The sequence below is a fragment of the Globicephala melas genome, chromosome 2 (assembly GCF_963455315.2).
Source record: "Globicephala melas chromosome 2, mGloMel1.2, whole genome shotgun sequence".
Taxonomy (NCBI): Eukaryota; Metazoa; Chordata; class Mammalia; order Artiodactyla; family Delphinidae; genus Globicephala; species Globicephala melas.
Genome location: NC_083315.2, coordinates 127,033,452 through 127,061,451, shown reverse-complemented (window position 1 = coordinate 127,061,451; position 28,000 = coordinate 127,033,452). Strand labels below are relative to the sequence as shown.

At 43.0% G+C, this 28,000-nt stretch overlaps 4 protein-coding genes across 7 annotated transcripts; 2 read left to right on the top strand and 2 right to left on the bottom strand.

Annotated features, from left to right (window-relative positions):
- The first annotated feature begins 204 nt into the window (after window positions 1-204).
- On the top strand, window positions 205-5,976 carry DNAAF2 (dynein axonemal assembly factor 2). Its single transcript, XM_030854886.3, has 3 exons — window positions 205-2,420; window positions 4,213-4,356; window positions 5,149-5,976. Exons 1-3 carry the CDS (start codon window positions 333-335, stop codon window positions 5,650-5,652), a joined length of 2,736 nt encoding a protein of 911 aa, XP_030710746.1. The 5' UTR covers window positions 205-332; the 3' UTR covers window positions 5,653-5,976.
- Window positions 5,977-7,460: 1,484 nt separating this feature from the next.
- Window positions 7,461-10,497, bottom strand: MGAT2 (alpha-1,6-mannosyl-glycoprotein 2-beta-N-acetylglucosaminyltransferase). The gene has a single exon (XM_030854892.3). It carries the CDS (start codon window positions 9,520-9,522, stop codon window positions 8,182-8,184), a length of 1,341 nt encoding a protein of 446 aa, XP_030710752.1. The 5' UTR covers window positions 9,523-10,497; the 3' UTR covers window positions 7,461-8,181.
- Window positions 10,054-11,424, top strand: RPL36AL (ribosomal protein L36a like). Of its 2 annotated transcripts, none has more exons than XM_030854893.2 (2): window positions 10,054-10,208; window positions 10,973-11,424. In XM_030854893.2, exon 2 carries the CDS (start codon window positions 11,004-11,006, stop codon window positions 11,322-11,324), a length of 321 nt encoding a protein of 106 aa, XP_030710753.1. In that variant the 5' UTR covers window positions 10,054-10,208; window positions 10,973-11,003; the 3' UTR covers window positions 11,325-11,424. The 2 variants fall into 2 exon arrangements, with proteins under 2 accessions (XP_030710753.1, XP_030710754.1); XM_030854894.3 differs by lacking the exon at window positions 10,054-10,208 and adding an exon at window positions 10,360-10,634.
- A 1,969-nt stretch (window positions 11,425-13,393) lies between these two features.
- Window positions 13,394-26,092, bottom strand: LRR1 (leucine rich repeat protein 1). 3 transcript variants are annotated; one of them, XM_030854883.2, is made up of 4 exons: window positions 25,814-26,092; window positions 22,346-22,447; window positions 19,520-20,241; window positions 13,394-13,866 (listed from the first exon to the last, which is right to left on the bottom strand). In XM_030854883.2, the coding sequence occupies exons 1-4, from the start codon at window positions 26,024-26,026 to the stop codon at window positions 13,626-13,628; spliced, it is 1,278 nt and encodes a 425-aa protein (XP_030710743.1). In that variant the 5' UTR covers window positions 26,027-26,092; the 3' UTR covers window positions 13,394-13,625. The 3 variants fall into 3 exon arrangements, with proteins under 3 accessions (XP_030710743.1, XP_030710744.1, XP_030710745.1); XM_030854884.2 differs by having other exon boundaries at window positions 22,346-22,444; XM_030854885.3 differs by lacking the exon at window positions 19,520-20,241 and having other exon boundaries at window positions 22,346-22,444.
- Window positions 26,093-28,000: the final 1,908 nt, after the last annotated feature.

The following is a 28,000-nucleotide window of genomic DNA, read 5'->3' as shown; positions in this document are numbered from 1 at the left end:
TTGGCTATGAATAGCCTGCCCATAATATCTCTTGCACCAAATGAGAGTTGTAAACAGGGCAAATTGGTGAAATATCTAGGAGACTGAAATGCTGGTTTAGCGAAGTGAATAAAGCATATAAAGTTGTTAGAATCACAGCTTGTGAATGTATTAGCTTTGTAACTTTCGTCAGGTAAGTTCTCAGGTCCTATCTTCTCATCTGTGAAATGGGGATTAGGTCTACCTTGAAGTGTTGTGAACAATGGATAACGTACATGATACTGTTAATTATGACAATTATTCAGATGGTTATTTTGCAGAGGTAACTGCACCATGGCACAGGAATCTAAAAAATGCATAATGTTGGTTTGAAGAAACTAAGGCTATTTCTTATATTTCCGTCACCCCTATTCCTGCCCCTCCTCCCGGCAGTTGGTGGTGTCACTATGGCAACGAGCACACGCTGCCCGAGGCTCAATTCTCTGGCGGTTACAGACCTCCGCCGCCTCACTCACCGCAGACCAACAACTCTACGACGCGTTCCTCCCACTCGGTCTCAGATTCATCTCCCTTGGCCCCTGGGCAAGGAGCCGAGGGGCAGCATGGCCAAGGCGGCAACCTCTTCGCCGCTGGAAGACTTGGATCTGAGCGGAGAGGAGGTCCAGCAGCTCACCTCCGCCTTCCAGGACCCGGAGTTCCGGCGAATGTTCTCCGAGTACGCCGAGGAGCTTACGGACCCCGAGAACCGGCGGCGCTACGAGGAGGAAATCACGGCCCTGGAGCGTGAGCGCGGGGTGGAGGTGCGGTTCGTGCACCCGGAACCGGGCCACGTGTTGCGCACCAGCCTGGATGGGACCCGGCGCTGCTTCGTGAACGTGTGCAGCAACGCGCTGGTGTGCGCGCCCAGCAGCCGGCCCGGCTCCAGGGCCGCGGCATCCGGCAGCCAGTGGTCTCTGCCCTACAGCCTGGCGCCGGGCCGCGAGTACGCTGGGGGCCGCGGAAGGCGCTACACCGTCTACGACGTCGTCTTCCACCCAGACGCTCTTGCGCTGGCCCGACGCCATGAGCGCTTCCGCCAGATGCTGGACGCCACGGCCCTGGAGGCCGTGGAGAAGCAGTTCGGCGTGAAGTTGGACCGCAGGAATGCCAAGACCCTGAAGGTCAAGTACAAGGGGACCCCGGAGGCCGCCGTGCTACGCACGCCCCTGCCCGGGGGCTCCCCGGCCCGGCCCGAGGGGGAGCCGGAGAGCCCTCTCCCCGATTTCCCCTACCCCTATCGGTACCCGGAGGCCGCCGGGAGCGCTGCGATCCCCAGGCCCCAGGCGCCCTCCCATCCGGAGGCCGTCCTGCAGCCCGCCCCCACTGAGCCTAGCTACAGCGTGGTGCAGCGCCACCACGTGGACCTCCAGGATTACCGCTGCTCTCGGGACTCGGCCCCCAGTACTGTGCCCCAGGAGCTCGTGGTCACCATCGAGCTGCCGCTGCTGCGCTCGGCCGAGCAGGCGGCGCTGGAGGTGACGGGAAAGCTGCTGTGCCTCGACTCGAGGAAACCCGACTACCGGCTGCGGCTCTCGCTCCCGTACCCGGTGGATGACAGCTGCGGCAAGGCGCAATTCAACAAGGCCCGGCGGCAGCTGGTGGTCACGCTACCTGTGGCGCTGACCGCCACGCACCCGGAGCCCGCCGCGACCCCGGAAGAGGCCGCCGACCGGCCCGGAACTGACTGCGCGCCCTGCGCTTCCGCTCACCAGGGGCAGGCGGGCCCGGCGGGGGTTGGTGGGGCGGACGAAGGCTCGGATCCCAACCGAGGCTGGACTGCAGACGCCGGGATCACCACCCCGGACGCCGCCGGGGAGGAGCACGTCTCAGCACCCGAAGAGCGGGATTTCAGCGGGCAAGAGAGATCAACAACAGGCATCCGGGAGGAGCCGCCTCCCGGAGCTGGGAACTCACCTGGGGACGGTGGCGGAGGCGCTCCTAGTACTTCATCCGGGGACCTTGACAGGGGGTCTTCTGCAGGAAAAGTGAGTGCGCGCCGAACTCTCGGCGTGGAGGCGCTGGAGGCCCGGGAAGGCACCCGCAGGGAGCCAGCTGATCGAGCCATGAGTGGTCCCGGCACCGACCGCGGGGAACCTCTGTGCCCGCCTTTGCAGTGTAATCAGGATGAAGAATCCCTGACTCTGCTCATTCAAGTGCCTTGGATCCAGCCTCAAAGTCTTCAAGGGGAAGTGACCCCCCTCTGGTACAAATTGTCCTTCTCCACCCAAGACTTAGTTTATTATTCCTTCGTTTTGCAATTTACTCCAGAGAATAAGTTGAATACCAAAGAACCAGTGGTTAGCATTTCTTCAAACAATGCAGTGATAGGACTGGCCAAATCTCCAGAGTGCCATGGACAGTGGAGAGAGTGGTATTATGGTTTAAACAACGATTCTTTGGAGGTAACAGTTCTTTCTAGAGTCCTAATATTTGAAATATTCTGTTCCACTTGCTATCACAGGCACACTCTCAGTTTATCCTAAACAAAGGATTTTCCATTATAACTTCTCTCCTGATGACTTGAAATTGATGCACTTGATGAAAGATGTTAAGTACACTTAAACGCATATTGAAAAAAACGAAAAAAACTTAACGCATCCTCTCTGGTGGATGGGTTTCAAATCTTCACAGTTGCCCTTGAGAAGGGCTGTAACTTTAGTCATATTCTCAAAGGGGTTGTGACACAAATAGGTTTAAGAGGCATTCTATTATGGCCATATTTTAAGTTGGTAAATAGCTTTTTCCAAACTTAGAAAGTAAATAGTTTACTTCCGGAGAGCAAAAGTAACTCAGCCTGTGCCACACAGTTCTTTTGTAGGAAAACCAACTCGCAGGTGTGAATCTAAATCCCTTGCCCTCTCGGCCATATGGTACTGCTTAATTTCAGTCGCTGATATTGGTGGGGTTGTTTTCTGGTGGGCGTTATATTACATTGAAGTTACCTCTTTTTGCATCTGTTTTAATCTGTTCCCTGCTAGTACTTGACACAATGGCTGGCATTTAACGAAGTGTGATATAAGCCTTTGTTGGTACCAACATCACATCAGCTACATCTCTTTTGGGCAAAAACTGGGGCTGTGCATTATCAGGTTTACCTAGGATATCATTTTGTAGTTGCTACTATACCTTTCAGATTACCGAGGATCTTGAGATTCAATATTCCAGTACTATTGGCAAATACTGGAAAAAAAAAGTTTGACGTTCTATAGAACTTTTTAAACTCATAAGTGAACAATTAATTGGTATTTTTGATTGAGGTTTGTATCAATGTTACATGTAAATTTTTTTTAGCTCTTTGAAGATATTCAAGGGTTAAATTCCCAAATTCACAACACTAGTTGCACAGATTATATATTAAAAATTAAGTTTGGGGCCTTGGGCTTTAACCTGCCAGGAAGTTTTACTTCTTCCTGTATTTTTCTAGAAATTTGCTAATAAGTTAAATTTTTATTTTATGAGGTGTATCTTCTGTGAGAAGTGGTTAATTTGAAAACCTCCAAAAATGGTAAAGTAAATAGCCAGGGCTAGGTAAAATACTTTGTGAGAATATAAAATATGAAATCGACTATCTGTTTATGTCATCAGAAGGGGAAATTTAGGAAAGGGCAGTCGTTTTCCTGTAATTGTTTTAATAAATGTGAAAATAACTCACAATGTGGGAAAAAAAAACTATATGGACAAGCATTTGAGAGAATACTAAAGAATGTATTTTCTTACCTAGCCAAAAACTAAAAGGCAAACTGGTCACACAAAATTAAATAGATCCTGTCTGTGTATCTTTTGCTGACTCATTAGGAAGTGTTCTAAAATTAAATTGCATTTTCTAGCTTGGACTGCATTTATAACTCCAGAGGTGATGTTATTCTTACAAAATAGAGGGGGGAAAAAAGAAGGATAATTTGTAAGTAAGATTACTTGGAGGGAAAACATACCTCAGATTTAATAGAGACCTAGAAAAGGAACTAAGACTTGTCTTCTAGGGTCTTTTCCTATATATGTGTGTACTCTTGCTGTTCTTATTGCTCTGTACAATACTCCGTTTTCTTTTGCCAAAACAGCATAGGAATAACATTAAAATAAACATTTTAAAAGTGCAATTCTGAACTGTGTGAGAACTTTTATGAGCTGGTTTTAGATACAACTCTGTCAAGTATGACCAATAAGGTAGAATTTTTTTTTCTCTTTTTATTTTAGGAAAGGTTATTTGTCAGTGAAGAAAACGTTAATGAGTTTCTTGAAGAGGTCCTGAGCCCTCCATTCAAACAGACAATGCCCCTAACCCCACCATTAATTGAAGTTCTTCAGGTTACTGATAGTAAGATTGAAATACATGCAAAGGTAAGGATTTTGGTGGGCTCTATAGAGTCGTGATTTGGGACAAGGTTGAAGCCTAACAGATAACTTAATTCTTGATTTCTTTATACGATAACTTTAAACTAAGTGGACATGATGGCTGGGAAGAGTGATGTTAAGAGGAATAAAGACTTTTTTATATGTATTTTACTATTAAACATCTGCAGTTCATTTTCACTTATGTTATCTCCTTTAATCCCAAAATAACTGTTCAGTGAGGAATGGAGAGAAACTAACATTTGGGAATTATGAGTATTAGTCCAGGGACAAACAGCTTTTTTTTGACTCTCAAACCATGGGAACTATGTCATCCAGTTTGTTCTTTCTAGTTGAACTTAAGTTTGGTTATTTTTATAGTCTTCAGTATTGGACACAAATGAGTAACTAGGACAATTGACTTGTAATGTGAATTCAGGGGAAAGAGGCTCTAAAGAATCACAGAAATACAAGAAAATTCAAGAAATTCAAGAATGCCCTTATAAGAATGACTGCTAATGGGTTTTATAGGCCATGTTAAAAGGTTTGTAGGCCAGGATTATTTTATCCTGAAAGAGATGAAGGGTCAATGAAAGTATTTAATCAGAGAATCAATGCCAGGTTTGTATGATTAAAATATGACTGGCAGCATTTGGAGAATGACTTTGAGGGGGAAGCCAGAGGGCCTATCTGTAAGTCTACTGGGTTATTCCTTCACAACTTAAAAAAGTTTCCAGCGGGTACAATTTACTTTTCTATTTGTTTCAAGGAATTATTAATTTGCTGTTTCTCCTGACATAGTTGCAAGAATGTAGTAACTCTGAGCAGCTTCATGAGAAGGAAGAAAGAGTCAATGAAGGAAGTCATCTAACTGAAAAAGAACGTCTACAGCATGCTACTACCTCAGCTGATTCCAATTCATCTGTAGCAGTCAAAGTACTAGAAACAGACAGTTGTGGTTCAGTTGCATGCTTGCAACAAGGGGCCCTTGATGTTTCTCAAAAGCCGTTTGCAAAGTCTCAGCAACCTGAGTCAAAAATGGAACCTGAATTTATAAAAGACAAAAGTGCTGTTCACTCAAATGATGAAAAAGATAATTTAAAAGAACCAGTAATAACTGAAGAGAAAGAATTAGATGGAGATCACCTATCTTCATTACTGAACAAAACTGAAGTTCACAATACACCTGGTTTTGACAACATAAAGGAAACCAATATGCAAGATGGTCGTGTGCAGATTATTAAAGATCATGTGACTCATTGCTCATTCAGTTTTCAGAATTCTTTGCTTTATGACTTGGATTAATTCTGTATCATCTTAGAATTTAAAGGCTGAGTAAAAACTTATGGACTAAAAATAGACTCTGTTTACTATCTTAAAACCAAAGGTATTCAAGAAAGTATAAAATTTGCAATTTTTATTCTCATGGGGAAACTGAAGCTATTTATTTTTTTGCATGTAGAGTTTATACAAAGCTTCCTTAATTATGGAAATAAGTTTTGTGATTCCTCTGATGTATATTTTTTCTAATAGTTAAACATTTAGTTTTAATACAACCTATTTATATTTACTTCTGTGTTGTTTTTGGCTTTTGTTTGCCATTACTTTAATAAAATTTCAAAATAAATACTCATTAAAAGTTGTGTCTGTCACAGTATTTCTAAAGAATGCAATTAACTAGAAGCACACTAGAGTGCATGTGTTGGTGGGAGGAGAATCTCAAAACTGCATTTGTAAGTCTCACTAAATAGGATGTACTTATGCTTGTCATAGAGATTCTGAAAGAACTTTACTAACCAATATTAAATGATCCAAACAATACAAATACACTGAAATTTAGTATTTTTGCTTCAACTGTGTATTTTACTCTTCTCATATATGTCACCATGTATATATATATGTGTGTATACATATATATATAAATAACAGGTTATTTGTTAATCTTGAAAATTCAAAATTTTAAAATAATTTTTTGGAAATTACTCAAACATCCCTTGGTTTTATAGAATTAATTTACAAATTTTAGAACAGGACAAATTGTCTAAGAATTTGCTCCAATAGGAAAATTGTCTTCATTATATTATTACATGAAAACAACAAGAGCTAGTGTTTTCTAATCAATTTCTTTTATAACACCTAAAAGAGGGCAGCAGATAATTTATCAACAGTGGCTAAGTTACGAATTTTGTGGAATAGTATTTTTATTTGAGGCCAGGAGAAAATCCCAACAGATTTTTTTTTCCTCACAAAAAATTTTAGGACAACATGAAAGACAATATAGAAAGGAAAATATTTGTTGATCTAATCGCTGACCCCAAGGCCTTGAGCTGATCTATTTCTGTTCCAAAAACAGCTACTAATTCAAACCTCTGGCCTTACCTTAGTCCCGGAAACTAATTTCTTTAGTCCTTTGAACTAGGGAGGTCAGGTCAGAGCACCAAAAACTGGTACGAAGCCTAGCAGTTCATTCTGATTTACATTTATAACCCCAGTAAAACCTGGAACCAGAGGGCTGAGGGCAGTATAAAGGTAGCTCATAAAGCAAGAGAACTATTTGCTCCATTGTAGATGACCATATACATTTTTCAACCATAATAGGAATCTTAATTTGATGGAATGATAGTTTTGAGACTGTCCATTAGGTACACAGTTTTCTTAGATTAAAATGACTATTGCAGTACCTACACAGAAAGTAGTCTATATTTATGATTGAATACAATTATATACTGTTAAGGAAAACTTTCATGTTAAATATGGAGTAAATTTTAAGCCTGCTTCCTATTATTTACTGTCTGTCCTTTTAAAAAGTACGATTTCTGTTAAAATAAAGCTGGCACTAGAACATGTTTCACTTTGGCAGGACTGAACTTTGTATCATTTCTGGCTGTACTTCACTTACACAGCAGCTTTTTATTGCTCATTATCTATGCCTGGCTAATTTGAAAGCCAGTTTCTTCCAAAGGGATGCACTGTCAAGAGCTGGGTTTTCTTTATTTCAAACTCAGTTATACAATGTACAGATAATATGTAATGCTAACTTTAAACCTTGTAGAATGTCTTTACTGGATTTTGGTGTAAAAATTTATTCTGCAAAATGATCAGGAATCTTTTTATGCAAAAATGAGTATTTTATTTTGGCAGCACTAAAAGAAAAAAAAAAACCACTGTATTTCTACATTGAGGTGAAAACAGTGTTTAAACTTTCTTATCAATCAAATACATTCCAAAAGAAAGTGTGTTCTATGAAGGTTCCAAAGCACGGCAAATCTTAACACAATAATACAGGAATCTTTAATACTGAAAATGACTCTGTTCTGACAGGGTGTTTAACATAACTTTCCAGTTATAAAACCAGTGAAGCAATCCCTTCCTAGTAACTGTGTCAAGAGTGAAGCTGGGCTTGTTCCATTAATACTCTTAACAATTTGATTGTAATACTTTTTACTAATATGACAATTTTAAATAAATTCTGTTGTACTTAAAAGAAGTCTTGAACGTGGAAAAGTGTACAAAGTTCCGGATAAAAAGATTAATAGATGCAATTTAAATAAAATTTCTCCTCTTCTTTCTTATCAATTAACAATAATGATTACCTTTAGCAGATACACATTGAGCTTTAAAACCCAATTCTCAAAATGAAAACTTGTTTTACATCTTAATCAGACATAAAAGGAAAAGATTACTATATTGGGACACCTTTTACGAGAATTCTGTTGTTGTTGTACTAAAGCAGAAACCAGTTCCTAAACCCTTTTATTCAATTGTATATTCTGTTTGGACAAATATCAAAAATAGAAGACTGTCACTACTTTTGCTTTTGTAATTGTGATTTTTTTACTGCAGTCTTCTATAACTTTTACAGAGTTCATGGTCCCTAATATCTCCCCACCCTCCATTTTTCCTAGGTGGGGAAAGGGCTGCCATAAACTTCTCACTGATAGTTAGAGTTTCTGGAAACAGGTACTGTTTGTTATTATTTAAGAGTGACTCAATTTGGGCACTCTGGGTGGATGGTCTACAGGTTTTTTGGTGGTGCATACCACAGTCTCCAGCATGAAAAATCCTAGGAACTTGAGGAACCAGCACTTTCCAGAATTTTGGAAGGCAAGATACAGTCAAATACTGAAGGGTCCAGTCCCAGTTATAATCATCGTAAGTACAGAAAGTATCTGTGCACTCAATCAGCTTCTGATAGGCATCCCGGGTCAAGGCCAGACCCATATTGTGCTCTGTGGATTTCCACGTTTTCACATCTACCTTGTCAGCAACGCCATAGAAACTGCGAATGGCAGTATAGGTCCCCAGGGAGAGAACATCACACTCAGGACACTCTTGCTGCTTTAATTGCCACATCTTTTTGAAGACATGGTAAAAGTCAGGGGCTAAGTAGTGATCCTCTTCTAGGAAAAGTATGAGGCCAGCATAGTCTCGAAGGACTTTGATCCTCTCCCATACAAAATGCAGCTTCCACCACCAGTGGTGTTTGGTTTGGGAGAATTTGGCCTCTCTATAATGGCCGAAGGAGTCGGGATATTCAGCATTAATGCATCCCATCTGCAAAGCTGCATTCTTCTCCACGTCTCTGGGGCAATCTCTGGGGTCAGTGCCCGGAAACTCGTTGGGGTACAACTGAATACTAAAAGGAAAGAACACCTGCAGAACCGGACAGAAATCCACGCCAGCAATCAGCTGATTGATCTCGGTCGACCAAAAGTCATGGCTAAAGATAACGAAGACGTTGTCGATTCCCTGGGCTTTTCGAAGTGAGTCCAGCAGCAGTTTGAGGTATTCAGGCCGGTTGTGCACCTGGACCACCAGCACCAGCTCTCGGGGGGCCCAGGAGCCGGCCTTACCTACATTCCTCACCGTCTGGTCAAAGTTCAGCTGGTACACTAAGGACCGGTACCGCAGCGTCAGGTTGTCCACCTCGGGGTGCGGGGCCGCCGCGACTAGCGGAGCCGCCGACTCGTTGGAGCCCCGGCGGATGCCCACGGACACGGCGGGATGGTCCCCGGCCCGGGCGCCTGCACCCCGCGCGGGCTCGGCGTCCAACAGCGGCGGGGCGAGGGCCTCGTTCTTCCTTTGTCGCCCATTGCTGCTCCAGAGGACGAAGCCGCAAGCGGCCACCACGAGCGTCAAGATCAGCACCTTCCGCTTGTAGATACGGAACCTCATGGTCTCCGGCGCCAGGAGCGCAGGCAGGCAGACGGGCGCGGAAAGGAGCTAGAGGCTCCGGCGCGGAAGGGGCGGGCGGGCGGCGGCCGTGGCCTGCAGCAGTCGGAACTGGCCCCCGCGGCTGTCCTCGCTAACTCATCCCGGGCCCCGGGGGTCCTGGGGCCCGAAGGCTCTCAGCTCCCCCGCGCCGCCCGGGCTCCACACATCGTCGCCTGGCAGCTGCAGCTCGGGCACCGGCCCCGCCGCTAGGAGCCGCGGCACGGCGTCGCCTCGGTCCTCTCCATTCAGCACGGGTCCCGGAAGAAGCCTGTCGCGGCCCCACCGCACTCCGGCTCCGTTACCTGCGCTTCCAGCGGCCCTGCGTCCTCTGTGCTCTCATCTTTACGCGGCCCCGGACGTCTCAGACCAAGGGACGTACCCTCGCACCACTCCGGCGGTGACTGTCCTGACAACCAGCGACCGGCCCGCCGTACGCCGCGGTCCCCGGGCCCACACCCCTCCGCCCCGCCCCTCGGGCCGTCGGTTGGCGCTTGCCGGTCGAGTCTGGAGACGCACGGCCGTCGCCGCCCGCTGCCTATTGGGCCGCAGCGCGGTCGCTCAGGCTCAGTTCCTACATCCGGGGCGTTCCTTCCTTTCCTGTGAGGCGTGAGCAGAACGAGGCCGGAGCGTGGACGCGGGTTTTCCAGGTAAGCGGGGTGCGGGGCGGTGGCGATTCCGGCTGGAGTCCCCAGTGCTCAGGATCCAGGGCTGGGCCGTGTGGGCCCTGGTAGGAGAGGGAGGGCGAGGCCCGCCTCCTTGGTTGGTGGATTTCAAAAACGGGCTTCTCCCTTCCGGAAAGGGGCTCTCGCATGGCGGCTGCTGGGCCGGGAAGCACTTATTAGGGACACGTCAGCCTTCAGGGCTGCTGAGGAAAGGATGACGATGCTTCGGAGGGAAAAGTGAAACCAGGCTGATGCGGTTCTCGGAGAAGGGACGGGGCGGGCCGTGGAGGTGGCTCTACACCGCGCCCCGAGTCGGGCATGCCCGGGAGCTAGAACATGGAGGGAGAGGGTGCGCGGAGAGGCGAAAATAAACTCTAGCCTCGGCCTTCTTTCTCTGCCAAAGAAAATCAGGTATCACACCACTACGCTTTAGTTGTTGGGCAGCCACGGTAAATTAAGGCCCAGAGGAACCCACTTTGTGGGGGAAACTGTACTGGGCGTCCCTGTGTTGCTGCTCTTGCTGTTTGCTGCTCTTGCTGTTTTTCAGTGAGTTTCATTCTATAAATGCTCCAATAATTTAAGGATTTCCAAAAGCTGTACATGTGCATTTACTCATACGGAAAAAGAATACTTGGTGCAGTTATACGTTACTGACTTGTGTAATGTTATCTTCCTATAAATATTTATAAAACACTTGAATTTTCAAAATGTTTAACGTTTGCTGCCGTATTTTAAATATTTTACAACAGTTTTCATCGTGAAGACACCTCTACTGCAAAGATGGTCAATGTACCTAAAACCCGAAGGACTTTCTGTAAGAAGTGTGGAAAGCATCAGCCTCACAAAGTAACCCAGTATAAGAAGGGCAAAGATTCCCTGTATGCCCAGGGAAAGAGGCGCTATGATCGGAAGCAGAGTGGCTATGGTGGGCAAACAAAGCCAATCTTCCGGAAGAAGGCTAAAACCACAAAGAAGATCGTACTGAGGCTTGAATGTGTTGAGCCCAACTGCAGGTCCAAGAGGATGCTGGCCATTAAGAGATGCAAGCATTTTGAACTCGGAGGAGATAAGAAGAGAAAGGGCCAAGTGATCCAATTCTAAGCTTTGGGAATCTTTTGTTCTTCTATTTTTGAGAGCAAAATGTTTAAGTTATAGAAAAATTGCCTGTATGAGAATAAATACAGTGATATTCTTACTCAAATCTTTTGTATTTTTTAAAATATAAGTAAAATCACAGGCCTAATTTGGCTGTAAATTAAAGAAATAATGGTAAATTATTTGTAAGTGAACTAAGGTTCATCCTCTTATCTAATTCATTATTTAAATTTAGTTCCACAAAAATTGGCATCTTGTATTTATATAAAAAGAAGGTGGGCTTCCCTGGTGGCGCAGTGGTTAAGAATCCACCTGCTGATGCAGGGGACACAGGTTCAAGCCCTGGTCCGGGAAGATCCCACATGCCGCAGAGCAACTAACTAAGCCCATGCGCCACAACTACTGAAGCCCACACGCCTAGAGCCCGAGCTCTGCAAAAAGAGAAGCCATCCAGTGAGAAGCCCGTGCACTGCAAGGAAGAGTAGCTCCCGCTCACCGCAACTAAAGAAAGCCGTGTGCAGTAACAAAGACCCAATGCAGCCAAAAATAAAGACCCTGCTTTTTGTAAATGAATTTTAGGCTAAGATGCTTACAATGGGGATGGCTTGTAGATGAGCAAGAATGCAAAGGGCTAGGGTGTAGGAATAACATGGTGGGCACTTATTCCCAACACAGACTTTTTTTTTTTTTTTTTTTGCGGTAAGCGGGCCTCTCACTGTTGCGGCCTCTCCCGTTGCAGAGCACAGGCTCCGGACGCGAAGGCTCAGCGGCCATGGCTCACGGGCCCAGCCGCTCCGCGGCATGTGGGATCTTCCGGACCAGGGCATGAACCCATGTACCCTGCATCAGCAGGCGGACTCAACCACTGCGCCACCAGGGAAGCCCCCCAACACAGACTTTTATATCTACATTTATTGATGAAGAAATAATTGTCTTTCTACAGGAACATGTAAAAATCAGATATGCACTAAATTTTAACTATGCCACAAAACTTTTTAAAGAACCATGTTTTAATATAGTTTTATAATATTTTCAGGCAATGTCTCACCAATTTATGAGTTCAGAAAATCCTAAGATACTTAATTACAGAATTCTTAGTTTTAAAGAGCAAAAGTGAATTAACTTTTAGAAGGCAGTATAAAGCCTGGGCTGGAAATCCCCGATCTAGGTTCACAGAGAGGATTTTTCTCCAGATACTTACACTCTTTCCCCTCCTTTGTTCCCAGAGGCTAGTTCTGACACTGTTGCAGTGATCTAGGAGAGAGGCTGATTTGAAAGACAGTGGGAATGAGAATCAAACAGTTCTGCTTCCATTTTCCAAGATTCTTTTAAGTTGGTTCCTTTTATATATCCTCTGCTCTAGTTCAAATCCTAATCATCCTTTAGCTGGTATACTGTGGCTGATATATTGCTATCAGTTTTTTAATTAAAAAACTTAAACATATTAAGTGACTAAAACAAAAAGAACCACCCTCATATAATACAGAACTTAGTAAACGTAGCAATTTTCTGCTACTCCCACCCAACCCCAAAACTTCATTCCAGCCCTAAAAATTAAAAATCTTAGAAATCACAACAAAGATTATGGAATTAATATTATAAAACTTGTAAAAGCTTAAGTCTGTCCAAAGCAACTCCTACTTTATGTATGGTGAATATAAAATTCCATATATATTTAGAATAATATACCTGAAAAACACAAAAGTGCTTAAAAACTTATATGTAGTTTCATATCAAACAAGTTCTCACTACAGTTTAGACTATATTAGTGCAAAGTATATTTTCTGCATACAGAAACTCAATTTTTTTTTTTGATATTTATTTGGCTGCACTGGGTCTTAGTTGTGGCATATGGGATCTAGTTCCCTGACCCGGGATTGAACCTGGGCCCCCTGCACTGGGAGCAGAGTCTTAGCCACTGGACCACCAGGGAAGTCCTAGAAATTCAATTTCTTTAACTGAAACACAAGATGAAAACTGATAAGAAAATTCTATGACCAGAGTGGTTGGGATCAATATCTGTTTTAACATTAAAAAATAGCCCCACAACCCATTCTGGAAACACTAGGCTGAAATAACACAAGTGCAATAAGCTGATAAAAGTTAACACCACAATAAAATTAGGTTTTAATGAAATTAAGATATTACAGCCAAATGATCGAAAATGTTACACTAACGCATTTTTCCCCTCAAGCAAGTATACAAAACCCAAGAAAAGCTTCCCTTTCTCCAATTTGACATGTAAACAATAAGTGAGTCCCAAATTGGCCTGTAACTAAATGAAATTTCTTTTTGTGGTATCACTTATTACATTAACATATCACAGGAATTTACATAACAGGTTAGAGAACAGAAGTAAGAGACAACAGGTGCTTCAGTACCACCCATATTATCTACTAAGACCACAGTGTGAGCAACAGAGTGTAGGTTCATGGTAGTAGTTCCTTGAATAAAACAACTTAGACAGAATCTTCCACAAACACACGTTTTTGCAGTATCCAAATCTTGGCAAAGATGGAAAGGAATGATATGAGAGCCATATGGAATCCTATTGGGAAAAAATATTTTAAAAATAGTTTTTAATGTGTTACTAGATTCAAAACTTCATGTACTAGATACAAACTTCAAAACTTCATGAATTACTGGACACTGAAATTATAACAATGGAAAAATAAAATTACTCTTAATTAACTCAATATATTGTTTTATTTTCCTAACTGGTACAAATGGGGAAAATATACTAAGTAACAGCATATGACATATTTTGTAAACCTAAGAGGATCTATACCACTCCATAAAGTATCTTTTAGCACTGCCACTTAATTAGCATAACCCACTGAATACAATGAAAGAGCCATCTGTCCTTTATATAATTATACTGTATGACCAGTGTAACATAATTTAAACGTATGGCTCTGTCATACAATTCTTATAAATGATAATGAGAGAATTACTCGTTCTATCTGTGAAGAAACATTTATTTAAATAAATCCATATAGGGGCTTCCCTGGTGGCACAGTGGTTAAGAATCCGCCTGCCAATGCTGGGGACACGGGTTCGAGCCCTGGTCTGGGAAGATCCCACATGCCGCCGAGCAACTAAGGCCTGTGTGCCACAACTACTGAGCCTGTGCTCTAGAGCCCGCGAGCCACAACTACTGAAGCCCGCGTGCCTAGAGCCCATGCTCCACAACGAGAAGCCACCCCAATGAGAAGCCCGCGCACTGCAACGAAGACCCAACGCAGCCAAAAATAAATTAATTTAAAAATCAATCAATCAATCCATATACTCTCATAGGCATCAAATGTTCAAAAGGGAATTTTAAACTGTGTGAAACAAATTTAAAACACATGTTGTTTGGGACATTAGTTTTACTTTAGTAGCCAAGTAAGCAATTTAACCTTGCTTAAATTCATTCACTTAAAATTTGCTTAAAATTTCAATGGCGCCCAATACAATTAAAATCCAAGTAAGTCAAAAAAAAAAAATCAAATCAAGTCAAACTCAAAACCCTCATCTACAAGACACTAAGAGACAGTTTCTTGAGGTTGCCTGCCCACCTCCCAGCTCGCTACTCCACCCTAAACACAACCATACCGCCATCACTTTGCGTCTCCCCCACACTGTTCTCTTTGTTGTTCCTCTAGTACCTAGGCTGGCACATAATAGGTGTTCAGATCTTTTTCAACAAATAAATAAAACCTACTATTATAATTTAAACTGGAGTTTAAAACCCTATTAGAAAAGTCTGAAAAGATACACATCAAATCAAAAATAGTGGCCTACTCTTCCTAAGGGATTTGGTATTGGCCTTGTTTGCAATTTTTAATTTTTTCACATGTACGAATTTATTATTTGTGTAAGTAACAATTTTTTTCACAAGTTACTTACTTGTGTAAGTAACAATGTTTACATTCCAGGCTATTGGTTATAGTCTAAGGAAACAGGAAACAGTTAAAAACTGTACTTTCTATCCAACATAATTTAAGTTACAACATATTTTTCTAATAGACTATAACTTTATATTTATAACCAGTAGTTAGGACAATTTTTTTAAAAATAAATTTAGTTATTTTTGGCTGCATTGGGTCTTTGTTGCTGCACGAGGGCTTTCTCTAGTTGAGATGAGTGGGGGCTACTCTTTGTTGCAATGCGCGGCCTTCTCATTGCGGTGGCTTCTCTTGGTGTGTGGGCTCTAGGTGTGCGGGCTTCAGTAGCTGTGGCTCGCGGGCTCTAGAGCGCAGGCTCAGTAGTTGTGGTGCACGGCTTCAGCTGCTCCGCGGCACGTGGGATCTTCCCAGACCAGGGATTGAACCCGTGTCCCCTGCATTGGCAGGCGGATTCTTAACCACTGTGCCTCCAGGGAAGTCCCAGTTAGGACAATTTATCAATAGCTAGATAACAGATGCTGTTCTCATGGCTTTGGATCTATATTCTTTTTAAAACAAGGGAGCTCAAAACATGCAAAATTATACTTTAGTAAAGATCAGAGTCAGCCAATCTGTTATGATCTTTTCAAATCATCAGTAACCATTTATAGTATTTCTCATTTGGACGTAATTTTCAAATTTGAATAAGTACAATATATATATTTTTTTCATATGTAAGTCTCAGAGAAAACACAGAACAAGAAACTCGGGAGAAGTACATTTCCAAAAGACACATGTTTCTCACAAATCAGTGGTCTTAACCTGAATCATCAGTATCACTTCTGGAGATTTAAAAAAATACATGACATACAATAGGGGTCCATCTCTGGAGATTCTGAACTAGTTGGTCTGAGGTAGAATCTAGGACCTAGATTACCAGAAAATCTAGATATATATTTCTCATCTATATTATTTAGGAACTCCTCCACAACTAATGATAACAACATTGGTTTTTAATTGCCAGAGAAGCAAATTACTTGTATTTATACATCCAGTAAGTATTTATTGGGACCTATTATGAACAAGACACTGTTCTAGGTACTTACATGTATTGTCATTTAATAGGTAATTCTCAAAACCTAGTTAAGAGTCAATACCTTAAACCAGTGTTTCTCAAAGTGTGGTCCCCCGAGCAGCAGCATCAACATTCCCTTGGAACTTGTTATAGATGCAGTTTCATCCCCACTCCAAATTTACTGAGTAAGAATCTCTGAGGGTGGGGACCAGCAATCTGCTTTAGTAAGTACTGTTACAATAAGCATGATTGTGATGCACTCTCAACTTCTGAGGATCACTGCCTTAAAACAATGAGCCCTTAGTTACTTTTAGAGCCTTTGTATTCAAAGTGTAGTTCATGGACTAGCAGCCTCGCCTGGAATGTAGGCAATCCAAAAATGGGCAGAAGACCTAAATAGACATTTCTCCAAAGAAGATATACAGATTGCCAACAAACACATGAAAGAATGCTCAACATCATTAATCATTAGAGAAATGCAAATCAAAACTACAATGCGATATCATCTCACACCAGTCAGAATGGCCATCATCAAAAAATCTAGAAACAATAAATGCTGGAGAAGGTGTGGAGAAAAGGGAACTCTCTTGCACTGTTGGTGGGAATGTAAACTGATACAGCCACTATGGAGAACAGTATGGAGGTTCCTTAAAAAACTACAAATAGAACTACGATATGACCCAGCAATCCCACTACTGGGCATATACCCTGAGAAAACCATAATTCAAAAAGAGTCATGTACCAAAATGTTCACTGCAGCTCTATTTACAATAGCCAGGACATGGAAGCAACCTAAGTGTCCACCGACAGATGAATGGATAAAGAAGATGTGGCACATATATAATGGAATATTATTCAGCCATAAAAAGAAACGAAATTGAGTTATTTGTAGTGAGGTGGATAGACCTAGAGTCTGTCATACAGAGTGGAGTCAGTCAGAAGGAGAAAAACAAATACCGCATGCTAACACGTATATATGGAATCTAAGAAAAAAAATGTCATGAAGAACCTAGGGGCAAGACGGGAATAAAGACACAGACCTACTAGAGCATGGACTTGAGGATATGGGGAGGGGGAAGGGTAAGCTGGGACGAAGTGAGAGAGTGGCATGGACATATATACACTACCAAATGTAAAACAGATAGTGGGAAGCAGCCGCATAGCACAGGGAGATCAGCTTGGTGCTTTGTGACCACCTAGAGGGGTGGGATGGGAGGGTGGGAGGGAAGATAGGGAAGAGGGAAGAGATATGGCAAGAGGGAAGAGATATGGGAACATATGTATAACTGATTCACTTTGTTATAAAGCAGAAACTAACACACCACTGTAAAGCAATTATACTCCAATAAAGATGTTAAAAATAAAAATAAATTTCAAAAAAAAAGCAGATCTCTACTACAGACCTCTAAAACAGAATCTGCTAAACAAGACTCCCAGGTGATGTGAATGCACTTAAAGTTTGAGAAGCAAGCTGCGGTTCTTAATCCTAGCTGGCCATGCATTAGAATACCTGGGGAGTTAGAAAAATACTGGGTCCTACTCCCATTCTTTTTTTTCTTTTTCAAATTTATTTATATTTTATTTATTTATTTTTGGTTGAGTTGGGTCTTCGTTGCTGCACATGGGCTTTCTCTAGTTGTGGTGAGCGGGGGCTACTCTTCATGGCGGTGCGCGGGCTTCTCTTGTTGCAGAGCACAGGCTCTAGGGTGCCCGGGCTTCAGTAGTTGCAGCACGCGGGCTCAGTAGTTGTGGCTCCCGGGCTCTAGAGTGCAGGCTCAGTAGTTGTGGTACACAGGCTTAGTTGCTCCACAGCATGTGGGACCTTCCCGGAGCAGGGATCTAACCCGTGTCCCCTGCATTGGCAGGCGGATTCTTAACCACTGCGCCACCAGGGAAGTCCCCTCCCAAACATTCTGATTTAATAAGTCTGGGGTGGGGACTAACCATCAGAATTTTTTGAAGCTCCTCAGGTGATTCTAAATATGAAGTAAAATTTGAGAACCACTGCTTTAGGATAAGAGCTCTTAAGCTAGGGATGGTGAAGAGGAAAGACTGGCTTGGGTTTCAGTGGGGTCTATGAGCATTATAAAGTTGTACGCAAAAGTCTGTGTTTATTCATGTGTGCATTTTTCTAGGCCCATAACTTCTGTCATTTTTCTTTTTTTAAGAGTCTCTCCCCACTAAAAAAAAGTTAAGAATCTCTTCTTCAAAATATGGTGTTCCTACCATTTTATAAGCACTCAATAGTAATTTGGTTCACATCTTAGCTTCCACTCCTATATGAAAGCCTGAATAAAATGAATAACTGGAGTTTGGTGTCTCATGACCAACTGTAGTTAGTGTTCAAAGACAAGGGAAGAGAACCAGGAGCTACTGAGTCCTCCTATATGCCAAATGCTTTGCCATTACATTAGATCATTTATCTTCACAACTCTGTAAAGTGGGTATTATTGTTCCTGCTCCACAGATGAGATTCAATCAAAGAGGTTAAATAACTTGCTAAAGCCACACTAAGGGGTGAAGCCAGAAATCACACCTAAGTCTGACTCCAAAGACCACACTTTACCACTATGTCAGATTGGAGTTCTCAAACTTTTAGACTGTATCAGAGATACCTGGAGGACTTGTTAAAACACAGAGAGCCGGACCCCACCCTCAGAATTTCTGATTCAGCCAGTGTGAGGTGAAGCTCAAGAACTTGCACCTCTAACAAATTCCTAGGTGATGCTGATGCTGCTGGTCAGGGAACCAGACTCTGAGAAACAATGTCATTCATTGATTTATTCACTCACTCACTCATTCTTCATTCATTCATTCCCTAACATATTGCAGGTATGGGGGATAGATATCACATTTTAGACCCAAGGGAAATAGTGGAGAATAAGGCAAAGTCCATGCCCTCATGGATCTTACATTCTAGTGAGAATATCTGACAGAAAACGAACAAATGTTAAAAAATATGTATCATTCCAGGTAATAAATCCTATGACAAAAAAATCAAGCAATGTAAGGGGGTGGGGGATAACACTTTAGATAGAGTAGTCAGGAAAGACCTTTCTGGGGTGCCACTTGTGCAGAGAACTGAAGTGAGAAAGTAAGCTATGAGACTTTCTGGAGGAAAAGCATTCTAAGCAGAGGTAAGGAACAGCAAGACGGCCACTGGAGCAAAGCGTCATTGTGCACAGCGTCATAAGCTATGTTAAAGACTTTGTTACTCTGAGGATGATGAGAATACCAGGATGCTATTAAAGGCTTACCTATTATATAGTACGGTTCGCGCAGAAGATTCCAATAAAGTTAATGGCATTTGCAGCTTTATAACTGGAAGGACTTCTGGTTGTTCAAAAATATTTCCAAAAAGATCCAAGTACTCAAGAGATAAATTTTTAAATTCACTAGGCAAAAACGGAAGCTTATTTCGAGCCGCTGACAAAAAACGCAGGTTTGTCAGTTGTCCCATCTTGAAAGGAAGTCGAATCAATTCATTATCATCAAGTTTTAAATCTGTAAGCTCTTGGAGCTGGCAAAACTGCACAGGGAGTGCCTTAATTTTGTTCTTGCTGAGATCCAAACTCCGAAGTGACTTCTGGAGTGTAGACTGACACAAGGCTACACTAAATGACTCCAAGTGATTATCATTCAGGTTAAGTTCTTGAAGGTGGATGAGGTCTCCAATTGTAGCTGGAAGCTTTTTTATATGGTTGTGACTCAAGTCTAATTTTCTAAGGTTTTTTAAGGAAAGCATACGTATATCAACCCGGGCAAGCCCACAATAAGAAGTCTGAAGATGTTCCAGAGAATAGGGGAAGTTCTTGCTTAGAGGATAGTCCTTTTTGGATGTGATAACCATCTTAGTTTTAAATTTTTCAAATTCTGAAGTCTTCACTGGTGTGAAGGTTAAAAGTGGTGCCTCAACATCACAGCCTCTGTGAGCCAGTCTCACAGCTGAAAGGAAACCCTTTAGACTGCTGGAATTGGCCTGAATACATAAAAATAAGTTGTACAATTATAAATTCCATTTTAGATAATGCATCCATGCTAATCTATCCTAAACAAAGTCTGTAAAGTTATATATGCAAATCATGCAATCATTTATTGAAAATGGCTGTACAAATTTTTTTAGTATTCTATTTTCACTAAATTTCAATACAGATACAAAAAACTTTAAACGTTTTTGAAAAAATTATATTGAGAGATATACGCTAAATAAAACTGTTCACAGGGGGAGCCATAAGAGTATAAAATAAAACAGGAAAGCATGAAAAGATTCCACTTAAGATTTGGGTTTAAGATGAACTGACCCAACGACTATAATCCAAAAAAAACACACAAAAAAAGTTACTTAAACTTAGTAACCAAAGTCAAAAAAAAAAGAAAAGATGAACTGACCCAAATCTCCAGTGCCTCTGAGATAGAATAAGGTAGTGCGGTGCACTGCAAAACACCTAGGGGGGGTTATTCACAAACACTAGGAATTGTGAAAAGCAACGGCCCTGTCAAAAGCAAGGCCAGGGCTTCCCTGGTGGCGCAGTGGTTGGGGGTCCGCCTGCCGATGCAGGGGACGCGGGTTCGTGCCCCGGTCCAAGAGGATCCCGCATGCCGTGGAGCGGCTGGGACCGTGAGCCATGGCCGCTGGGCCTGTGCATCCGGAGCCTGTGCTCCACAGCGGGAGAGGCCACAACGGTGAGAGGCCCGCGTACCGCAAAAAAAAAAAAAAAAAAAGCAAGGCCAAATAGCACTCAATGCCAAAAGTACTAGAAAACATCAAAAGCAAGAGACTGCTTCCAGCTGGACATAGAAATCACTAGTAAAGTGGTATGTGAACTAAGTCATCAATAAAAATAACTAATACTTGCAGGACACTTTAGAAGTTTCATAAAGTTTATATGTGAAGGACTAGTGAACTTTCAGCAAGTTTGGGAAACTAAGTATATGATCCTATTTGGTTGGAATGTAGGAGCTTTGTAGAGCTGTAAAAGAGAAGAAATATAGTACGGGGATAGATTACAGATGAGCTTGATGCCAAGGTAAGGAGGATAGAATGATCAGGCTGTGGGAAATCACTGAAGAATTTTGAGTTGAGAATTACAGGACAAGAGCTATTTTGGCAGCAGTATACACAGTCAAGTGGAGTGAGGAAAGTCTGGTGACCTGGGTGAAGTAGTCCAGCCAGTAGGTCCAGAGTGGTCATCAGTGTCGAGTTCTACAGAGCTCAAAAAGGATAAGAAATAACGGCAATGTGATTTGGCAAATGGGAGGGAGATCACTGATCTCTGAGGCAGTGTTTTGTGAGTAACCAGTGAAAGCAGAGGTCAAAAGAGATAGCAAGAAAGTGGAGCCAATAGATTTAGCCTTGATTTTCCAGAAATTTGTCTATTCTACTTTTTAAATTGGTAAGACCTCTCAGCTTGTTTTTAGGTAGAAGGAGTTAGTGGAAAGATAGGCTGAATATAAGAGAAAATGAAAAACCACAAGAACAGGAGGAGGTAGGACAAAACACCTCCATTCAATACAAATACCTTAAACAGTTATTAAACTTTTAATGTTTACAAAGCACGTGCCTTGGGGTTAAGGATACCGCAAGGTTGAACAGATCACTGCTCCTACCCTCTGGGAAGGGGGAAAAGGAAAAAGTGAGGTAAGGCAAAGAAGAAAACAGTTTTTTATTCTAATGGTTTATGTATTTTAAAAAGTGATTATAGTAAGTAAAATACCCCCTGAAGTGTTTCTAATTGTATTTCATTCTTTTTTTTTAACACCAAATTTAGATTCATCACCTGTGATTCAGCTGGCAAAACGTAGACCTGTGCCACCTGCCTTATAGAGTTCTGTCTAAGAACACCCTGAGGCCATCTTGGGCACAGAAGCAAACCCAGTTTTCCTTCCCATCCTGGGCAACTTTTCTGAGACTGACTCTGCCGTTTTAGAGGCCATACATGCATGCCAGGGAAACTGCCATCACTTCTTCAAACATACCAGCAAGTGACTGTCTCTGTTCAGCTATGTGGGTATCAGGATCCTAAAAGAGCCTCTATTCTCTTTACAGTCAACCAATCTAAGCATTAACGTTTTTAATACCATACCTTACTTAGACAGATATCCACGGGAGGCTCCTTTAACCGAACAGTGGCTTTCCCCTCATCCACAAATTTGGTGAAGAACTGCTCAATGTTCTCCTTTAGCTGCTTAAAACCAATGGGAAAAAAGGACAAAACCAGGTACTGTTATTCAATATTTATTACAACTGGAATGTGCCAGTCACTTTGCCAGGTTTGGTTTGGCCTTTAGTTCTTAAGTCTGGGTGTTCTGTGGTTTTAAGATTTAAAGGTTTTTGTTTGGGTGGTTTTTGGGGTATTTACACTCCTTATCTAGCATCTGGTAAGATATAATTGTTCTGGGCCTTCCTTGGTGGTGCAGTGGTTAAGAATCCGCCTGCCAATGCAGGGGACACGGGTTTGAGCCCTGGTCCTGGAAGATCCCACATGCCGTAGAGCAACTAAGCCCGTGCGCCACAACTACTGAGCCTGCGCTCTAGAGCCCGCGAGCCACAGCTACTGAAGCCCATGTACCTAAAGCCCGTGCTCCGCAACAAGAGAAGCCACCGCAATGAGAAGCCTGCACACTGCAACGAAGACCCGATGCAGCCACAAAAAAAGACATAATTGTTCTACCTGTCCAGTAACTCTTTCTTCTTCGAAAACAGAAACCCCTGTGTTTGAGGAGAATGTTTCTTTTCTCCCATTGCCAATAGCAGCTACTTGCCTTCTTAACTTCAGCCCATTAGTCTGGGGTGGGCATGCCTCCCACAAGATATAAACTCAGTGAAAGCAGGAATCTTGTCTCCTTTGTTCACCTTTATTTCCCTGGAGCCAGAAAAGTGACTGACACATAACAGCTGCTCAAAAATTTTTAATGACTAATGTTGCTTCTGCTTCAGACTTCAATGCAGCAACTATTTATTGAGAAGCCACTATGTACCAGGTACTATGACAGGGGGCTTGGGACAACAGTGGTAAGTAAGACCAGCATGGTAATTACACTAATCAAGTTGGCGATCTCATAAGAGACAGTTACTAAACAAGTTAATTACAAGCATAACAAATATTAAAAGAAGGGAAGTACAGGCTGCTGTAAGACCTTATTAGCGAAGGGGTGTGAAAGTGACCTTAAAGGTAAGAATGAAGGATTAAGAGATGTTAGGCAACTGAAGATACTGGGGGAAGACACAGCAGGTAGCATACCAAGAAGATGGAACAATGTGTTCAAAGCCTTCAAGGTAAGAGAGCTTGGTAGCTGTGAGGAGCTGAAAGATGTTCAGTGCACCTGAAAGATCCAGTGAAAAGAGGCAGGTGAGCCTAGAGAGGTAAACAGAGATTAGATGGTGAAAGATTTTGTAAACCATATTAAGAATTTTGGATTTTATCCTAGGAACAGTGATATCCACTGACTGACTTTAAGATAGGAACATGATTAGGTCTACATTTGGAAAAGCTTCCTTTAACTACAGTGTAAGAATGAACTTTGGGACGGGGAGAATGGGATGGAAAAAGACAACGGTAGAAGTAGGAAGATCCTTTAAGAAACTAGTGAGGCAAGGGACAATGGTGATTTAGATTACAGCTGGGATGGAAGGAGGTATGAAAATATGAAAGCTACCTAGGAAGTAGAATTGAAAGAATTCAATAATATATTGGATGTGGGGAGGGAAAGGCTTTAAGGTGTCTGGATGGGGCAGAATACTACTTAAAGGGTTGCAGAAGACTGTCGGAAAAGCAGGGTTAGGGATGGCAAGGAAAATTAATCTGGGGATATTTTAAGTTTGAAATACTGCTACACATCCAAGTGAAGATTTCCAGTAGGTAGCTGGCTCAAGTTGGAAGTTAACGGAGAGGACTAGCTAAAGAACATATTTGGAAATCACAGTCAAATGGATGACAGCTGAAGTCAGGACAGAAGGGTAGAGGGTTGTAAGAAAGAGCCCCGAGATACTTCCATACTGAGCACTAATACCTACTCTTCAAGGCCCAGGACAAAACCACCTTAATTCAACCAATAAATGTTTACTTGACACCTACTATGTCCCAAGCCCTGTGGCACCACCTCTTCTACAAAACTTTCTCAAGACCTTTAATCAGAATTGATCTCATTTTTGATATTATACTACTCTGCTTCTACCTTTATTACAGCACTTATCATAGCCCACCTTTATAAGTGGTGGTTTCTGTTTCTCCCTTTCTGGTCTTGGAAAAACAGTGACTAAATCAGGTTTATTTCCCACAGTATCTAGCACTGCACCCTGCACACAGTAAGTCTTCAACTAGCAGTTTACAATAAAATTTTGGTTAGGTCAGCTACTGACTATTAGTGCAATAAACGTTTTAAAGGAGAGATCATAACAGACTCTGAAAATAGGCAGTACCTAAGCTGGGCATGAAAAGATAGGTTTTAGGGAAGACAACAGGGAGAAAAGGGAGACCCAATTCTGGTTATGAGTTTGCTTTTATCACCTAACAGTTTTCTAACTTTTAAAATTTGGGTGATTTCTAAAGCCCTTTTAATTCGAAAAATTATACGAATTGATTCCATGGAAAGGGGGGAATTATTTAGACTTTCAACTACTCACATCAAACATTTACGTGGCTCTGAATGAAACAGCAATAACTCCTTTCCTCAACTATGAGTATTCACTGAGGAGTAAAACACTGTAAGGGAAATAATCTCAGAAATTGTATAAAGTCCAGTCAAGAGTCAGATGCAATGGTGGGTGATGAATTGTCCCCTCAATTTTATTATAGCAGGCACAAAGGTATTCCAGTCATTTTCACAAAATAACGTGCTTGGTAATCAACGTAAAAGGATTTTATAAAACTTGCACTTTAAAAATTCTATTTCAAAAAATTCTACTTGAACTTCCAACTTCTTCTGGAGGGTTTACTACTGCTAGGTAGATACGAAAAAGTCTTGGACCTAACCAATCAAGACTTAGGAAATCAAACATTTGAGGAGAAATAAAAGAGAGAGAGATGCAGTAACCAATAACTTTAATAAAAATATCAAGATGCAACCCAAGCATTACTGCTTCACTACTGTACTAATCTGGCCTAATGACCTTAGAAACACCCTACAAAGCCTTAAAACAAACAAAACAAACCAACAAACAGACAAAACTAGCGAAAAGCCTGTGGAGAAACACAATCTACTGAACCAAAGAGTAGTCACTTTACAGTTCCCCCAAACTGGACTGATGCTTCGTTTATAGTTTAATCCGGCAGGCCGAAATTTCCAAGGCTTTAAAGGGGCGGGGCTGCTATCTGCAACTAAACAGCAAGGCTGTCAATACAAAGTCGCAGAAATGGGCAAGAAAAATAAGACGTGCACTCTCAAAATCGTTCCTCCTCGGGGTCCGTAGGGAGACGCCGGGGTCCGGGTGGTCATGGGGTTCGGGGGCCGGGCGCTCAGGAACCCCTAAGACGGAGTCCAGCCTCGGGAACAGTCGGGCGCTTAGGGCAAGAGCGCCCGGCTGCCACCCCTGACCTGCCTGCTTCACGCACCTCATAGCGGGTCCCGAGCTTGTCCTTCAGAGTGGAAATGAACAGGCAGGCGTGGTGCCGGCCGCCCCGCTCGCCCCCCGCTCGGGGCCGCGGCTCAGTCCTGGGCGCCTGCTGACAGAGGCTCAACACCGCGCGGACGCCCTTGCCCCTGTTCCTCAGTCCCAAGGCCGGCAAGTGCCGACTGATCACCTCCACCTCGCAGTGCAACTTCATCTCGCCGTAGCTCCAGCAACCAGCTGCCACCTCTCGGCTTTGAAACTTCCCCCTTCCGGCCGCGCCGCGCCGCGCCGCCGCCGGGGTCCTAGAGCACGCGGCTGTTCGGGGATCTGCCTGCCTGCTCGTGGTGCCGACGTCTCCGGTTTCTTTGTACAGCGGCTCCACGAGTCCTGCGGGAACGGGCGGCGTCCCCTCTCCCTTGCAGGGTCAAGTCCGCACTGTGGCTGCGGCCCGCGGCGGGCGGACACCTACCACCTGAGGACGCGGCGCGCGTCTCCCGAAACCGGCGATCGGCGGGGGCGCCACGTCCTTTCCCGGGAGCGCGCGCTGACGGACGCAGCTCTTATAGTTTGGGGCCGAGTCCTAGTTTCCGCTGTTGACCGTTAATGCGCTGCGCGCACACGTGGGGTCCTTGAGTTTCCTAAGGAAAGGCATCAGCTCCTCTGTTACCGGGAAAGCCTTTTTGCCTACAAACTTTCGGCCCTTTGCGAGTTGCCTAGTGCCAGTTGGGGCGCGACATTTCCCGGCGCTGATGGGCTGGTGTTTTGTTTTGTTTTTGGTGCTCCGGAGGCGACACCTGCTACGTCAGAAGGGAACTTGATATGACAGTATTTGACTTGGCCATTCCTGTTGAACAAATTCCCACTTTGCAGCCGCTAGTGGGTTGGATGGAGTGGCTGGCTTAACTGCATCTAAGGCTTGGAAAGACCGTCCAGACCCCAGATGCATACCCTTCGGACTCCTTATTCCATTTATTAAAGAAGGGCCAGGCCCTGGGTGGGGCGAGGGAGGCGCTCACACTTAGGGTCGTAGTAGTCTCGCCCACTTAAATTTTGCGTGCTCGCCTCTCGCTGGTCCCAGATTTGTATTAAATATTCCATTTTGTCTAAGATGTACTTTCACAAGTGTGAAATGGCGTCCAAAAATACTTTTCAACCGTGACAATATGATTTATTCTTGAATGAGCGTCTCTGTGTACAACAGTTTGAACCTAGAGGGTTATCCGTTGATTATCTTCTGAAAAACAAAGTTGGTTCATGAAAAGTGGTGATAAGGTAATAAAAAATTACTTTTTTTCCTATTTAGTATTCTTGCTTGTAGAGCATGAAAGCACTACTCAGCATTTACCAACAGTTAATCTTATGGCTAGAGAGAAAAAGAATTAAACTAAAACGACACCCTAGAATTTTCAAAGAAATTGGACTTTATAGGAATTACCTATTTTTTGTTCGAGTGGGTAATAACATAGATGAAAAAAATAAAACACCTGTGTAAACAAGTATGTTAAAATATACCTCCGAACCTGTAGAAAAAGTTGGGAGCTGGGAACATTTTAAATGTTGGACAAACTGTTGTAATTTTATTTTATTTATTTATTTTTTTGGCCATGCTGCATGGCTTGTGGGAGTTCCCCGACCAGGGATCAAACCCCTGCCCCTGGCAGTGAGAGCACCTGAGTCCTAACCACTGAATCTCCAGGGAATTCCCTAAAATTACTTTTCATTTATTTTGTTTCTCCAGGTTTCTGTGCATACCAGGCATTCAACAGATAATTGAATATGTCTGACTTCCTGAATTTGTGCCCACAGTAAACTTTACTCAGGTTTGTAGCTCAGCTGGGTTCAAGCTAGTAAAATCAAATGTCATCATGTTCTTAAAGAGAGAGGTCACAATCTATGGACAGTGTAGACTTGTCTGCCCTAGCACGTTGGGACCAGATCTTGGAGCTGGTTTTTTTAATGGTAGATTTCATCTAAACTAAATAAAGCTGGGGCTTCCCTGGTGGTGCAGTGGTTTAGAATCCGCCTGACCATGCAGGGGACACGGGGTTCGAACCCTGGTCAGGGAAGATCCCACGTGCTGAGGAGCTGCTGAGCCCGTGTGCCACAAATACTGAACCTGTGCTCTAGAGCTTGCACTCCACAACTACTGAAGCCCACACACCTAGAGCCCATGCTCTGCAACAAGAGA

Excerpts from the sequence above, each read along its gene's own strand:
- DNAAF2 (XM_030854886.3), top strand. The coding sequence starts at position 333 with ATGCATAATGTTGGTTTGAAGAAACTAAGGCTATTTCTTATATTTCCG. Across the intron at positions 2,421-4,212 it reads TAAACAACGATTCTTTGGAG|GAAAGGTTATTTGTCAGTGA; the intron begins GTAACAGTTCTT and ends TTTTTATTTTAG. Across the intron at positions 4,357-5,148 it reads AGATTGAAATACATGCAAAG|TTGCAAGAATGTAGTAACTC; the intron begins GTAAGGATTTTG and ends CTCCTGACATAG.
- MGAT2 (XM_030854892.3), bottom strand. The coding sequence starts at position 9,522 with ATGAGGTTCCGTATCTACAAGCGGAAGGTGCTGATCTTGACGCTCGTG.
- RPL36AL (XM_030854893.2), top strand. The coding sequence starts at position 11,004 with ATGGTCAATGTACCTAAAACCCGAAGGACTTTCTGTAAGAAGTGTGGA.
- LRR1 (XM_030854883.2), bottom strand. The coding sequence starts at position 26,026 with ATGAAGTTGCACTGCGAGGTGGAGGTGATCAGTCGGCACTTGCCGGCC. Across the intron at positions 22,448-25,813 it reads AGCTCGGGACCCGCTATGAG|CAGCTAAAGGAGAACATTGA; the intron begins GTGCGTGAAGCA and ends ATTGGTTTTAAG. Across the intron at positions 20,242-22,345 it reads TGGATATCTGTCTAAGTAAG|GCCAATTCCAGCAGTCTAAA; the intron begins GTATGGTATTAA and ends TTATGTATTCAG.